The 16,212-nt window shown below is 31.8% G+C and overlaps 3 protein-coding genes across 4 annotated transcripts in view; 1 reads left to right on the forward strand and 2 right to left on the reverse strand.

Annotated features, from left to right (window-relative positions):
• Window positions 1–356: 356 nt before the first annotated feature.
• On the reverse strand, window positions 357–2,029 carry LOC106111568 (protein cornichon). The gene is made up of 4 exons (XM_013293696.1): window positions 1,849–2,029; window positions 1,649–1,761; window positions 1,175–1,318; window positions 357–397 (listed from the first exon to the last, which is right to left on the reverse strand). The coding sequence occupies exons 1-4, from the start codon at window positions 1,996–1,998 to the stop codon at window positions 370–372; spliced, it is 435 nt and encodes a 144-aa protein (XP_013149150.1). The 5' UTR covers window positions 1,999–2,029; the 3' UTR covers window positions 357–369.
• Window positions 2,030–2,531: 502 nt separating this feature from the next.
• LOC106111644 (endoplasmic reticulum lectin 1) lies at window positions 2,532–7,842 on the forward strand. Of its 2 annotated transcripts, XM_013293779.1 has the most exons (8): window positions 2,532–2,844; window positions 2,935–3,166; window positions 3,867–4,031; window positions 4,437–4,729; window positions 5,261–5,314; window positions 6,363–6,545; window positions 6,973–7,135; window positions 7,489–7,842. In XM_013293779.1, exons 1-8 carry the CDS (start codon window positions 2,686–2,688, stop codon window positions 7,818–7,820), a joined length of 1,581 nt encoding a protein of 526 aa, XP_013149233.1. In that variant the 5' UTR covers window positions 2,532–2,685; the 3' UTR covers window positions 7,821–7,842. The 2 variants fall into 2 exon arrangements, with proteins under 2 accessions (XP_013149233.1, XP_013149234.1); XM_013293780.1 differs by lacking the exon at window positions 5,261–5,314 and having other exon boundaries at window positions 2,533–2,844.
• Window positions 7,843–8,816: 974 nt separating this feature from the next.
• Window positions 8,817–16,212, reverse strand: part of LOC106111616 (CUGBP Elav-like family member 1) — a 252,661-nt gene continuing 245,265 nt past the window's right edge. Inside the window, 5 exon segments of the mRNA XM_013293751.1 lie at window positions 8,817–12,430; window positions 12,780–12,902; window positions 14,602–14,628; window positions 15,143–15,364; window positions 16,123–16,212. Of these exon segments, the coding sequence (XP_013149205.1) occupies window positions 12,159–12,430; window positions 12,780–12,902; window positions 14,602–14,628; window positions 15,143–15,364; window positions 16,123–16,212 (734 nt within the window). The 3' untranslated portion in view covers window positions 8,817–12,158.

Here is a 16,212-nt window from a genome sequence, read left to right on the forward strand (position 1 = left end):
GTGAAACATATTTATTACATTATTTCTAACTAAATACATTTGTCTGGAGAAAAAATAATGTAAATTGCAATTACAACTTAAATTATATATTAAATGTTAATTCACAAGATACAATAAAACTAATTTAAATAAGAAAAATGACATCAGATTCTCTATATAATTAAAACATCTATATAAAATTAATATATTCAGGACATAGGTTGAAGAAAAAACGTAAATATTAAGAGTATTTATTATTAAAATAATTTACAATGACAAATTTCTAACAGTGTTAAAAATTTTAAAATTGTTCTCAACTTCTCTGGTACTTAACAGGGAAACTACTAATAAATTAGGACTTAAAAATGCACTTTTTAATACTCTGACAATTCAAGCCGCTATCAACACCACAATCATACTGAAAAAAGAAAAACACTTTAAAATAACTTTGCATTAAAAAGTTAATTATTAAAAATCTCTGCTAGATTTGTTATTAGTGTTTACATCATATTATTATACTTATATTATTAATAGGAAAGTTTAAAAGGATGGATGTTTGTTAGATTTTGTAGCCTAAACTACTGAACAGATATTGATAAAATCTGGTATCAATGTAGACAATAGTCTTGAAGAACACACTATCTTTTTTTTTCCTTTAATTCTACGCAAAAATTATTTCTAATTCGTTAAGAATGTATGCAAATACAAGTTGAATAGTTAAAGGAACACCGCATTCTTCAGAATGCATATACCACAATAAAACTCCTTATGAAAACATTTATTGCCACAAATGTCATATATTTATTTAACTAATGCAGAGTGACATTAAATGTCTTAAACTTTTGCCTTGAAGATAATCATCATCACCAGCTCACTAAAAGTCCCCACCAAGGGGCTCGGAGCCTACCCTAAGTAAAGGGTAACTAAAGAAGACTTGAATATAATGAGTGATGGAAATTTGACTTTCGAGTAGTGGGCAACACGTAATCTATACTAATATTATAAAGAGGAAAGATTTGTATTTTGTATGTACTGAAATAACTCAAAAACTACTGGGGCAATTTCAAAAATTCTTTTACCTTTAGAAAGCTACATTATCAGTGACTAACATAGGTTACATTTTAATTTTTTTTAAATTTCATGTGGGCGACATCGCGAGCAATAGCATTGGTATAAACAGAATAATGATACTCACCCATACAAATAGAAAAAGAATGATAAAAGATAAAAAGCGAGTTTAATCCAGCCTTCTCTTTGACAAACAGTCAGCACATCTGCATTCATTATACTTGTCGGATCATACAAGCCTGGTCCAGACATTACTGGCCTTGTTCTATATCTGAAAATTATAATAAAAAAAGGTCAAAACCAGATAACATTAAAGGGACCGGCAATATCACACTTTTAGTTAACTAAAAATGTATTTCAATTACAAGGAATAACATTTATTTTCATTTCTAATGTTCTGTTAATCATTTTAAAGTAATCTTTGTAGTGACAAGAAACTATGTGACAGAATTAATTATTTTTTTGTCTCAAAAACACTTATTACACTAATATAATATATTATTGACTAAGTTTTCTACATAGGACACGTGTGCATGGAGTTTGTTCCTATTAATAATAAGAATTTAATTAAACAGGAATTACATGAAGTAACCTATCTCACCTGTGAATGTGATAAAGAATTAGTGGTACGTTGAGAAATAAGGAAAACCATTCTCCAGAAAGCAAGAATAATAAGTTAATTAACAGATGTAACAAATATTCAGGTAGCACCAACTGGAAAAGTACAAATTACACACATTAATATTATAATTCACACTATGCCGCCATAAAGATGTCGAGATTTTCATCAATTATACTAACAGGATTAAGACTATTGCACTGGTCTATTGGATTTTTATAATCAGTTTTTAATTCATCGAACGCTATAACGTGGAATATAGAGAAAAATATAAGAAAAGCGTCGACAATTAACGCTATAATATAAGAAAACGCTGGAAAACTAAACGCCATTTTGACAAAAACAAATGTGACAAAGAATGAAATAGTCAAAAATGTAAAGTGACAAGACTGTCAACTATCATCATAGATTATGTGGCAAATTCACGTGATTTTAGCCCACCAAGCAAAAAACAAAATAAACCACTTATGATGATACAAAGGATACATATAATAAATAGCAAATGTGTAAATGGTAGGAATACTGAATAGGTATGTATCGAATTGTTTTACAACAAAGGCAAGATTTCGAATGTGGGGAAACAAAAAAAGAACTTTTATACGGTATTCATTATTGTATCTATTTATTTTAAGATTGATGACCATTAGAGAAAATTATATTTTAATGTAATTGGGGTATACGTTTTGATAATACATAAAATAATGTTTCTTATATCCTTACACTTGGCTGAAAGTTCAAACTGTCATAACAATGTGAAGAAATGACAAATAAAAATCCTCCAAGTCATATGAATTTTGACGTATAACTCTGTTAAAATTAAAAGTTCTAATAAAGTTAAGTGTTTAAATTGGTTTGATACATCAGTAAAGTGTTCGTATTATAATAATTCCTAGGATTTTGGTGTTAAAAAACTATAATGTTATTTTGACTGATTTACGAATAAATTAATCAAAAATTACTAACTGTAATGTAAAGAAGAAAAGTAAAGTAATCAAAATAAGTGGTTACCTTAGATAACTATGAAAAGTGTGTGGTTTCTAGTTTTAAGTGCATTAGCTGTAGGATATTGTATTGAACATGATTTTAAGGGGTTTGATGATAGTATACTATTTGGAATAAATTGGCCTGGAGAGAAAGATGGGCTATATGAAACAATTGACAAGGCTAATAAGCCTAAGGTGAGTTATTTGATTGGTCACTTTGTTATACTTTGAACTTCACTTGAGAAGCTTGTCACTAACAACATAGGTTTCTTTAATCATTTCCAGGTTAAGGAAGTAATACAGGTGATGACATCAGAAAAAGAGAAATATGAGTGTCATTTGCCGGAAGTTCAGTCTAATGAGGCAATGGACATTGCTGAGTATGATGGGCCTTCACCGATCAGCTTATTAAACCCACTATTTACACAAAAAGTGTGCTCATTCAGATTGGATAGTTACTGGAGTTATGAAATATGCCATGGGAGGTACATCAAGCAGTACCATGAAGAAAGAGATGGTAAGTGAACTTAACTACAAATTTAGTATTTTAATAACACTGGTTTATATGATCTGATAAGAAATATAAAAATTCTCGCAATGTTGCATATAAATATGCAACTAATTAGCTTTGGCCCGTGACTTTGTCTGCATGTTATTAAAAAAGTAAGCCTCTGTGTTCCTTCAGACTATCCTATCTTTGCCAAATTTCATCTAGATCTGTTGAGCAGTTTAAGCTACAAACTCTAACCAACATCCATCCATCCAAATGTTCACATTAAAATATTAGAAAGAATTATGCTCATTAAAAAGTAATGTAATAAAGAAACTGATGGATCTTAGACCTAAAGCCAGGATTTTTGTTTTATTGATCTTAACCAAACCAAAAATAATTAAATCATGATTATTTAGACATTAAGATATAGTTTCTGCCTGTAACTGTGTCCTTACAGATTAAAAAACTCAGTAGCTAACATGTTTGAGATCCACAGAGCTGTTTTGTAGATTACATACTAATAATTCATTTAAACTTTTGAATTTATAATATTAGTACTTAAGAGTTACTATTACATCAAAATAGTGTATTATTAAAATGTTGAGACATGTAGTTGGAGATGTAAGCCTCCGATGAATTTTTGAATTATTGTTATCATTTGAAGAACTAATACATATTTGATTACAGTCTTAATTAGTTAAAATTATTTATATATTATTTTCAGGGAAAGAGGTAAGAACTCAAGAGTTCTATCTTGGTATATGGAGTTTAGAGAACCAAATGAAATTAGTGGCAGATTTGAAATTGGCTAAAGAAAACAAAGTCCCACTAAAAACTACTAAAGTTGAACGAATGGATTTACCCTGTGTTGAACTAGTAATGGATGGAGGTAATCTTTATTTTTATAATACATTAACTTAATAGTAGTCTATGGTATAACAGAAATCTACCAATGCAATAATCCAAATTTCTAAGCCCAGTAGCTTGTAAGCTGATTTTTAGGTTACCCTAATTGTTTATGTTCGCGATATCGTCTAAACTATTAGTCCAATTTAAATACTGTACAGGACCATTTTATTCTACATTAAATTCTCCTGAACCTAAGGCATGTCATAAGTGTATGGTTTTTTATTAAAGAAATATTATTCAAAAACATGCTGTGATTGCTGACATCCTATGCCACAAAGTAGTGTGTGTTTACACTTTATTTTATTAGTATAGTATAGATAACTAGTAGGTGTTCCTTTGATTTTTCATAATTATAAAGTGAATAATCTATTTTTATTTATTTCAGGTACATTATGTGATTTGAATGATAAACCTCGTATTACAAGAGTGTTATACGTATGTTATAGTCACGGAAAACATGAAGTGTACTCCTTCAAGGAGACGGCTACTTGTGAATATGAAATTATTATTTTATCCCCTCTTCTGTGTGAACATCCACAATTTAAACCTAAAGATGTCAGCGAGAATGAAATCAATTGTTACCCATTAATGGGTGCACCGAAAAAACCTGCAGATTTAATGAAAATGGAATTCGATGATATGAAATTCCGTTATGATACTCTGAAGATATCTAATAAAGTAAGTTTTTGTATTAATTAATTTTTTGTGTAGTTTTGGTTTTTCTAAAGTACTCCTAGGAAGGTCAATGCATGATCTTTTGATTGTTTTTAAGTAGTGCTCATTTAAAATTATTTGATTTTGTAAAAGTAACTTTACGATAAATAATTAGTTACGGTTTCTACATTTGTTAGTATTTAATAGTAAAAATGATGTAGTTGAGGTTTTTTTGAGATTCATTTGGCATTTTAGTGTAGTTGGGAGAATCTTTAATTTTTTTTTATTAATACCTAGTCAATTAATTTAATAGAACTTATTTTATTTATTTTAGAGATAGATTTTTTTGATGTAGTAATAAAATATCTGTCAAAAGTCGCAAAAAGTACAGAAATGGTTCAGAAAAAAAAAAGAAATTTTTTTTGATGCCATTAAATAGTGTATACTTAGCGTTATTTTAGTTTGTATCTTGCCTTTGGTTTGTTCTATTTTGTGTGTTTATGTTCTTGTAGTTTGTAGTTGCTTAAATAACATTTATATTGGCATGTTGTTCAGGATGAGGATTCTAAGGATATCGTTGCTGTCTTGAAAGTTGAGAAAATAGATAAGGTAATTTTTAGTGCATGGATTTTTTTACACATTTATATATAAATGTTATGTTAATTCGAACTAAGTTGGTATCGGTTTGTACCTCGTAATGTGACGTCAGCTAATAAGGAAACAGTTTTTTTGATGAGTAAGATATAGCCCTCATTTGGAGTTTCGTTTTTTTAACGCTCAGTGTTGGCGTTTTTATAACGCCTTCGCTACGAACGCTATAAAATTACTTTTGTTTCATTCGCCGAGCTTTGAAAATGCAATAAAAATTTGCGTTGCCATATTAATAGATTAAGGAAACGCATTTATTCCGATTGCATACAGTTTTATAGACAGATCAGAATAAGCCGTCGTATGTCGTCATGTATGAAATATTAATTGTTGCTCGCGACTTCTACCGCATAGAATAAAAAATTAATAAAAAAGTGTGGCCTATGTTATTCACAGATAAATTACCTTTATAATGGTGAAAGAATTTTGGAAATCGGCCCAGTAGTTCTTAAGTTATTTCAATACATACAAAAATTCAAAACTAATATCTCTTCTTTATAATACTAAGGGCCTGTCCCACTGGCTGATAGAGGCTCAGATAGCTTAAAAATGACGTCACTATCAGATAAAGTAACAAAATCCGATATTTCCATCATATTTTACATGATTATCAGACAATTTACAATTTGGTAGAACAGGCCAGGTATCATCATTATCATCATCACCAGCTCACTACACGTCCCCACCTAGGGGCTCGGAGCCTATCCTAAGTTAGGGTGACTAGGCCATAGTCAACCACGCTGCACTGCAGGTTGGTTGACTTCACACATATCTTTGAATTTCTTCGCCGACATGTGCAGGGTGCGGGTAAATTATGTACATATGAAAATTCGAAAAATCAAAAATCACATTGGTACAGCGGGATTCGAACCCAACACCTGTAGATTACAAGTCAAGTGTTTAAACCACTGAGCCATCGACGCTCTCTCTTATATAGATAGAGGCCAGGTATAGATAAAGTTTAAAGTAATTGATGTGTGGTGTACTTAGGGTGATTGTAATTGCGTAGGACGGGGAGACACACCTGAAGTTCGAGTTGCACCCTCTGAGCGAGGACGAGTTGAGCAGCGAGGGCAAGGCGGCGCACGAGGCGCAGGCGCAGGCGCAGGCGCAGCTGGCGGCGGACAGGCCCACCGTCATGGACGACTCGCCAGTCAGAGCTTTCCTTAACGGCGAGAATTGTTTGATAGGAGTAAGTTTTATTATGTTTAGTCCAATTAGCATTTTTGATGATAGGATTTTTTTTTTAATATTCGTATACTTTTGTTAATTGACTAATATTTCCTTTAATCTTTTAACCATTTCAAATAAGCTGTATCTTGGATATGGTTCACGACAATAGTCGTAGCGAGATTCGAACCCTCGACCACCAGATCAGTAGTCCGTACCCCAAACCATTAAGCTATTTGATTTCTGTTCTTATTTCTGTTTGTAATTATATCTTTAGTCATGAAACATTTTATTACTATTTTCTTTTTTGATATAAGAGAATTCACTAACATCAAGAACAAGAAGTCTATTTTCTTGGAATTTATATAAATATAGATGACCTCGAAAAGGTTATAACGCCCATTTAGTTATTTTACAAACCGCAAATTTGATATTAAATATGATTACAGGGTACAGGTTGGTGGAAATACGAGTTTTGTTACGGAGAACACGTGATTCAGTATCATGTAGACAGGACTGGAGAGAAAACAACTTTATTGCTCGGAAAATTCAACGAGGAGGCACATCTGGAGTGGATCAAAGAGAATAGAGGCAAAGCCCCTAAACCAGTTGGTATGTTTACCATTTACGTAATATTTTATGTATTATTCTCATTGGTAGGTTTTTTCTATCTGTTTTTAAATAATGAGTCATATTTTTAGTCGAGAATTTATAGTACAGTTTTTAGTAAAGCCTTTGATTAGAACGACCTATTACATTAATCAATTATATTGCATATTTGATATAACTAGAATTCTTTGGTATCCAGTATTTGATGATGATGAGTAACATTTAAAAAAATAACCAAATTTAAAAGCTTATGTTATTAAAAGTTTTGTCTAAGGTACGTTTTAGCCTGGGGTTCCCCAAGGATCACATCTAGGGCCATTATGTTTTATTTTCACTATACCTTTGTAATTTTTCAGATGTTCGCACTTCTGTTACACATTTCTATTCCGGGGGTGATGTTTGCGATAAAACCGACAAACCTAGACAGACTGAAGTGAAATTAAAATGTCTAGAAAATTCTTCCAGTCCGGCACAAGTGTCACTTTATCTTCTGGAGCCGAGAACATGTCACTACATACTTGGTGTGGAATCTCCCATTATATGTGACATATTGCCTTTTGCGGATGAAAATGGTCTCATAAAATCCACTAAGATTAAATCAGAAGAACCCAAAGTCAAAGAAACAAATAAAGTGTCTGAAGATAGTGATGTAAAGGATAAAGTTGTCGATAAGTTTGGTTATGATTAAATAATAAATTATTTTATTTGAATGTTTGTATTATTTCTTATAACCTAACCCATTTTATTGTAAAGCGTAGTTAAAAAGGAAGGGAATCTTCTTTTTATGCGATTTCTGTTAAATAAAGGCTGCTTTGTCGGATTCAGTTGGACGCTTGCTTGACTGCCACCTTTTAGTATAAAAAAAGCTGTCTAAAGTCAAATTATCTTTTTTTAAAGTCTATGTTTTTGTTAAAGATGATTTAAAAAATATGTAGAAGACAAGGCATTTCAACAAAAAATTTCGCCGGTACTTCCTCTGAAAGTACTATATCAAGCTTAGTAGGCCACATCTTGTCCTTGTATTGACATACAAAATTAGAATAAGCGCCATCTATTATAAAATAAAATAAACAATGTAAGTACAATTATTGTTTTTTGAACCTATAAAGTATGTGACGATTATGTCAATAATGTCGCAAGTGTCTATTGTGCCAACTCTATTTTATACATTTTTAAATCTCTGATCGGTATACAAATTGCAAAGTGATTAAAAAATACAATTTACATTTTTCACATAATTTTCACAAACTCTATTGGTAGATCCTCAAAGCTATTAATAGCATTTACTTTATTCGCCAATAGATGTCATTAAATGATATGTTACATATTTAAATGTTTTGTTCTATAACAATAGATGAAGCTTATTATTTTTTTTAAATGTTTAATTACATGTCAATACAAGGACACAAGGTGGCACTAAACTTGATAAATGATATTTTACCTTTCAGAGAAAGTACCAGTGAAAAAAGATTGTACACTTTGCCTAGTCTATTTCTTAAATGTCTGACAAATTCTAACTTAGCAAAACTTTCGTAAGACATTATACCATATTAATTTTAAAAACACGGCTTAACTAACGTAAGTATTCGATGCAGCCGTGTTCGTTTGCCAATGTTATCACGTGAGTTAAGCCGTGTCTTTATGAATTGTAGTCTGCTAGGGAAGGGTTCAAATAAAAATCACATTTTTAACTTGACATTTATTTACATTTATATCAACAAAAACGGGTGTTGTATAAAACAGTTCTTTCGTATTAATTTTTATTCCAATTGTATACCTACTAAATAAAGGTGCTTCGAAACAGTGTAAAAATAATTTTGCGTCTGTATTTAGGATATGCTGGTACCGTGACTCTATTAGTTTCCTTTGTATTTACTAGCTCACTAGCGCTCACAGATTAAAAAAATTAAAAGCAAACAGATAAAAAATCGAAGCTTATCTACATGCACTGTGTTTACGCATTTCAAAGGATGATCGATGTTTGTTAAAACAAAAATCAGCCTTATTTACTAAAACAGTAATTTTTTTACAAATAATGCAACATAATATTCAGGACCTAATATCCAAAAAATTAAAGATGTTTTGTAAAATACTGGTATTTTAAAACGATAAAATTTTCATTCTATTATTACAACGTAAAATACATTTTAAATTTCAAATATGTACAGAATAAAAAATCTCAAAATACAATTTTTGCAACATCGATCATCCTTTTATAGGAATGGTTTGACGTTTAACCGATTTTTTTTAGTGTTCCTTTTTCGAATTTGTCAAAAAGGTACCGTAGATATTAAGAAACGGTACATTTTCTTGTTGTCACTTTTAGCTTTTTTATGTTTTTAGACGCATTTCAATAGCCTTTAATTTAGCCTACCTAAACTAGTCTCTTACGGACAAAATATAAAAGAAATGATCTTTTTTTAGAAAAATTTTGAGCTTCACAAAATGTATCACATAGCATCATGTTTGCCAATTAATACTTCTCCAAATGAAGTGTTATTTTGAGGTATGTCCATATTAAAAAATACTTTATTGTTGTAACAGATTTTTAATTTTTTCCAATTGTATAAATAGTACAAATTAATATGGACATAACCGTTCTTTATTTTAAAATCTGTACGATGTAACCTTGAGTTTCCATTGTCATAACAGCACAAAAACATATTAAGGATCGTCCATTAATCACGAAATGCTCAAAAGCGGTTTTAAAAAACAAGAATCTTGAATGAGTTACATGTTTTATTTATTTCTGACGAAAGTGTATTTAATTATATTTTGAAAATTTCTACATCGGTTTATACAAAAAGTACATGTAATTTTGAGCATAGAAGGAGTGGTGGGGGTGTAAAAGTTGGTAAAAACGTGATTGATGGACGGCGCCTTATTATCACTCTTGTTTAGGACAATAAGAAAATTTACATTATGTTTTTATACACATGTTTTGGCAGTTGAAACTCAAAGTAAGGGAGTCTAATTCACAACAACAATGACGTTTCTAATTCGAGTTACCTACAAATCTTAGGTAAAAAATCTTTACTATACATTTTCTTCATCACACCTTAACAAATTGTTAGTGTGGTTGTGTCTAGGATCATTATCTGTCCGTATAATATTTATATTTGAATTACCATTTCTGAACGTAAAAAAACTTATTGGTTTTTTTAATCTACGATGTTATGTTGGTATCAATGGAGGCAAATAGCTTTCTTATAATAATGGTAATTCAATTATAGGTTATAAAATCCCAAGGAATCCCCTTTGAATTTGTTTCGTAAATGAAGACACCCACTGGACGCTTGTGAGGTAACAAAAGGAATTACAAGAAAATACATAAAACTGCTACACATCTAAGAAACGGAACTTATTCAGTCTAAATATTGTCTTTCATTAGACAAAAAAGTGACTAAGAATTAAATTAAAAATAAGCCCATTTCATAATACTCAACTAAATTTAATTAAGTTACAATAATGTTTATCTATGGTACTAAAAGACACAAAATAACTAGGTGTCTCTGTTATCGACAACGTTTTGCAAATAAAAATCTGTTTTTTTTTTTAGAATGGCAATATGCCAATGCACGTAAGATTTTATCTGTGTAAATCTATAGGTATTGCCTATAAAAATAAATAGAATAACACTTAACATTAAAGAAAACATGCAATACAAAATGTTCAAGTTGTCTGTCTGCAAGAGTCCTTACAAATTGTTCCTATAAAGATTTTTGTTAGGTCGATTAAATAAATAACGAACAGGGACAAATTACACTAAAAATAAAATACTTTTAATTTACACGGATCAAGTCAGTTTTTATATAATCTACAAACGATGTAATACAAGATTTGTAAACGTAAAACGGATTTTTTTTCAACCATCAAGAAAACTCACGAAGTAGCGTATTGAATACTTATGAATTACAAAGGATAATTAATTTAAAGAATGAATAACTTACATGCAAAATAGTCTATAACAAATACTTAATCTAAAAAAAATTTTGACTAAACTGCCAGTGATAGAAATGTAATTTTTTTTTACTGAAATACATTTTCTTTGTCCAATAGTTTAAAGCGCCATCTATGAATATGTTGTGGAAACTGTATTGGTCACGAAAAAGATCATTTTGTTTTAAAAGTCAACTGTTACATTTAATAAAATTTAAGTCAAGTGATTGTTCTTATTTTACGAAAAGTGTCATAAAAATACATTAAAATATTTAGGTAAATGACACTTTTTGTATGGGATTCAGGAAATATATGAAAAATATTTCTTATCATATTTGAAACTTAATAGATGATTTTTTTAACCTATTACAAAATAAACAAATACATTTAAATCCTAACAGACATAGTTAAGTACGCTACTGACAACATTCTGGTAAACAATAAATACACTGATCGCTTTGAGATCACCTTTAAATACCATCTAACAAATCATTAAAAAAAAATGAAGTGGAACAGAAAATGGCTTCTTTAACTATTTCTCATTTACATATATGGTAACACAAGATAATGAAAATTGAATATTCCGTTCGTATAAGTAAATAAATATAAAAAAAAACTAATCCAGTTAGTTCTTTGCAAAGCTTTGGGTGATAAAAATACGTCTCTTATTTTACAATATGACACTTTCTCTTTGACAGATTATTCAAAATCGCCTTCAAAAATAACATTAGTACCAGCTCTTTGGAGTTCGCAAATCGTTAATGTTTTTAAACGCATTACTTACGCTTAAAGTGACTAAAAAACTTATAATCTTTATAAAATAATTATTATATTAATAAATGAATTTGGGGAATACTTTGGAAACGATAAATCCTTTGACACAAACCTTAACCTTTATACTTATTAGATAACAACTGTGCACGTGGACTCACGTTTTCGAACGAAACGGACTTACGAGCTAGCGTCAGTTCGAGTGCACCGGATACATCACAACAAACGTTCAAAAACTTACAACCTCTTTGCATAGTTTATATTTTTTTTGTTATCTTCTTTTTATAAATTCACTAGGAACAAGTTCTGGAATATTTTAGTACGGTCGCGATAGTTCTTTAGAACGTTTCAATTGAACTTTAAGTCTCTTTGTACCTATTTGGAAGCCGTTCATGGCTTGTATGGCGGCCTGCGCGGAGGCGGCGTTGTCGTACGAAACGAACCCGAAGCACTTTGATAGGTTCGTCTGCTTGTCTATGAACACTTTGGCCGATATCACGTGTCCGAAAGGTAAGAACGTGGACGCCAGATCCGTGTCCGTGAACTCCTGTGGCAGGTGGTAGATGAACAGGTTGCCACCTTCCGGACCTGAGGTACATTAAGCATACATTTATTAGTACATACTATACATAAGTAGAACCCTACAATATTAAAAACCATACTAACAGCAGCAATAATAGCTCAAATGTGAAGGGAATAATGCTACAGGTTCATGTGCTCAACAACCGTATTAGTTGCAGAAGATTTATTAACTATTGGACATAGGTTAGGAAAGGGAAAAGACAGAAGGAATGGATGGGAAGTTGATTCTCCGCCACCTCACAACAGTAACTAATATTTTTAAAAGAATTCAAATCATAATCCGATCGAATTACGGTTGTTTCTCGAGTGTTTGTGAAGTCGGAGTTTGGACGGGGGCGGGGTGCGGGCGTCTTACCTTCGACTTGCTTACCGGCAGCGGCGGCGGCGGCCGAGCCGAGCACGGAGCCGAGAGGCGCGGCTGCGAACGCGGACCCGAACTGCGCTGCGTACGCCGAACTCAGCGGCTCAGCGGTGGACCCTGAGTAATAAAATTTACTTATAATAACTGAGCATATATAAGGCAAAGTAACCGCATAGCATTCCCTACTATTCGAGGATTTCCTTGGCATTTTGGTGGAATTACTTTTGTCCTAATAACAGGACACTGATATTTGTACAATATTGTTTCTATGTATGTTTATTTCGAATTCAGTAAGAAAAGGAAAACCGTGAAAATAGGACAAATCTAAGAGAAATGCTTTAAATTATTGTTTCAGTAATTTGATCGATTTTACATAAAAGTATATGGGTAGAGGTGGAGTTTCTACTTTGAATGTCTATTTAGAAGTTGTGTAGGTTTTTCGTTTTATACAATTATGAATTTACTTTGAGCTGCAATAATAGCACTGAAATACTGAGAGTACGCGTTTGATATAAAGATGGTCAGCATTTTCGTCGTCCCTAATTCAATGTATTTTTGGGCTTAATTTTGTTATTTAATTATTAATAGCTTATAATATATACACTAAAATACACATGCGTATCCTCATGTCTACCAGATTTATTAAATCTAATATACTCGTCCTCTAGTAAAAATCTACAATCTTATTTACAAAAATAAAGACAAATGAAAAGTCATTAAAACAAATGAAAGTTAAAAGAGAATGCGTCGAAAGCAAACCTATTTAAATATTCTCCACGACTCGCTTTCTAAGGAATTAATCGCAAATTGTGTATATTGAAAAAACAACAATCAACAATATAAGTCAACGTCACGCAAATCCGGGTAACTTTGTTTTATCAATTCTGTGCAAGAAATCTTTGCGTGATTTTAATACGAAAATAAGTAAAAGTTGTCGCTTGCGTAAGCCGAAAAGATTTGCCAACATTTCAACTAAAACGAAGTCCTCTTTTGTTTTGTTTACTTCATAACCTTAAATATATGCTACGTCATTAATTTAAAGAAACAAATAACTTAAATTATGTTATTGTTTTATTTGTTAATTAGTAAAACCTAAAAGTTGCTGAAAATATTTTACATATCAAAAATATTTAATTGTTAAACAAAAATATCGTAAACACAAAATTCAACGTAACCACAGAGTTAACAAGGAAAACAGATAATAAAAGTTTCAAACACACAAGTTTTTTCCTCAATTATTAATTTACATTAGCAACATCATGCACATATTAAACGTAGGCATTTGTTAATTATTTTAATAATTACTACGTCACTATTTTGTGTCTCGCTTTATTATTTTTAATATAACATAAATCATGCCAAACGGATTGCGATTAAGACGTACAAAACGTTATGTACAAAACAACAAAAAAACAAAACAACAAATCGAAATATTCACTGCATAAAAATAAAACTGTATCCACTAATTCTACTGCATTTAGCAAACAGTAAGTAAACACAAGTTAGTTAATTCAGAACGAAGTATGTTTGAAATACATTGACCTCGATCAAAGCCTAATGTCAAAGACCTAATCAAGCGATCGCCAACTCTACGTCATTGCAAACAGAAATCAAACCAAGCCTTATCAAGCCTACTAATGCAATAAATGACGGACATTTTATTTTAATTCAGAACTTAACAACACAAGCTTAATTAAAAACAGTGTTTAAATTTAAAAATTGGTTTATGGTCGTCATTTATTACAAAAGTGTGTAACCATAGACAAATCATTCCTGGTATAAATAGCAACACACGTTCGATTTCATTTTTGTTTACCTGTGATGTTAGTCTTCCCGAGAAGACCTGAAGTGTGAAAAAGTTTCATCGTTAATTATCAGGATTTTTTATTTCTCAATAACGTATTAAAGTCCAACCTGAAATAGGAAAGTTTGCGGACAAAAAGGATCAACATGGTTTTTCCCCTCTCACGGCTTAAGTTACATTTTGGGGTTGCTACATTCCAATTAGAGATTTGGACGGGTCTGGCAATTAGAGTGGAATTTATGGAGCTTAATTGTCTTCGTCGAGGGCGAATTTTAGAGAAGGGATAAGTGCGGAAAAAACGTCAATCTATCCGCCAGATTGATACTCATGTAGGGAAATAACCGAGCAAATTTCAGAGTTTTGATGATTTATTTTGAATTTACTCCAGAAACATTTTCATTGTTTATTAGAAAAGATTTTTCACGTAACGAATTCTAAAATTAACTCTCATATTCTTTAAAACCTTCTATGTTAGTGTGAATAATTTAGAATAAACATTACCAACTAGTCCATTTTTCGTAACTGGCAACACTAAATATAAAGGTATACTTACACAACTGCGGCGGCGCGGGTTGCGGCGCGGCGGCGGGCGCGATGGGCGCCGCTTGCGTTACCACAGGCTGCGTCATGGCGGCCAGCGCGGCCAGGTTTTGCACCGATACAGGCGCCAGAAGCCCGCCCAGCTGTTCGCCCACGCCACCTACGCCGCCTACACCACCAACTGTGCCCCCGCTCAGCCCTGCGCCATTGAAACCGATATCCTGATAGTTAACACCTACGAGGAACAGGATGGTAGCGTCAGCAAACAAAACAAAACAAGCGGCAACAAAAAATGAAAAGGTTTAAAATTATAAAAGACACAGATTGCATAAAATAAAGAAAATAAGAAGCAGATTCTGAACAAAAATCTACATCTATTTAATACTGACAGACTATAAATAAAATTTTAGCATGCACTACTAAGGACCATTATGTTTTTATTTTATTCACCATTTTTTTTTTCAATAGGACCCATAAAGAAATCTACTTACGCGAAATACCCAACAATTATACTAGAATTTAGAATTACTCCGTTGTACAATTTACCTACTGTACTGCGGCCCTAGTTGTCATTAGGGTTAATTATCCAGTAAGGGCAAATCGTTTAATTAGTCCCGCAGTGGCGTGGTCATGCTAATACCAGAATAAACTCTTTTATCGTTAAAATGCAGTATCATTGTGTATGATAAATATGTATATTTAAAAAGGAAAACTCTAAACGTGCTTGAACATGCAAATTAGAAATCCCCTAGATATCTAACTGCCTACTTATTTCTAAATTGAACGACATCTAGTTAAGAATTTTACATTTTTGTCTATTTGTAATTTTTTCAGATGCGTTGTTTACTCTTAATTAAAGGAGGAGACGCCTATAAAGAGGATATTTTCCCGTCCATGTAGAGATGCATACTCCTCCATCGTCAAATCCATTGCCCTTCCCATCCTTTCCGTATAAATGAGCTGGGAAAGGAAAGGAAATAAATTTGGCCTTACCTTGTAGCAATGTTGAGCCCTGCCCCTGCAACAATTGTTGCTGCAATCCAACCGCCTGCAGTTGCTGCAGCAGTTGTAGTTGCGTGGCGG

This window comes from Papilio polytes, unplaced genomic scaffold, assembly GCF_000836215.1.
Source record: "Papilio polytes unplaced genomic scaffold, Ppol_1.0 DF824158.1, whole genome shotgun sequence".
Taxonomy (NCBI): Eukaryota; Metazoa; Arthropoda; class Insecta; order Lepidoptera; family Papilionidae; genus Papilio; species Papilio polytes.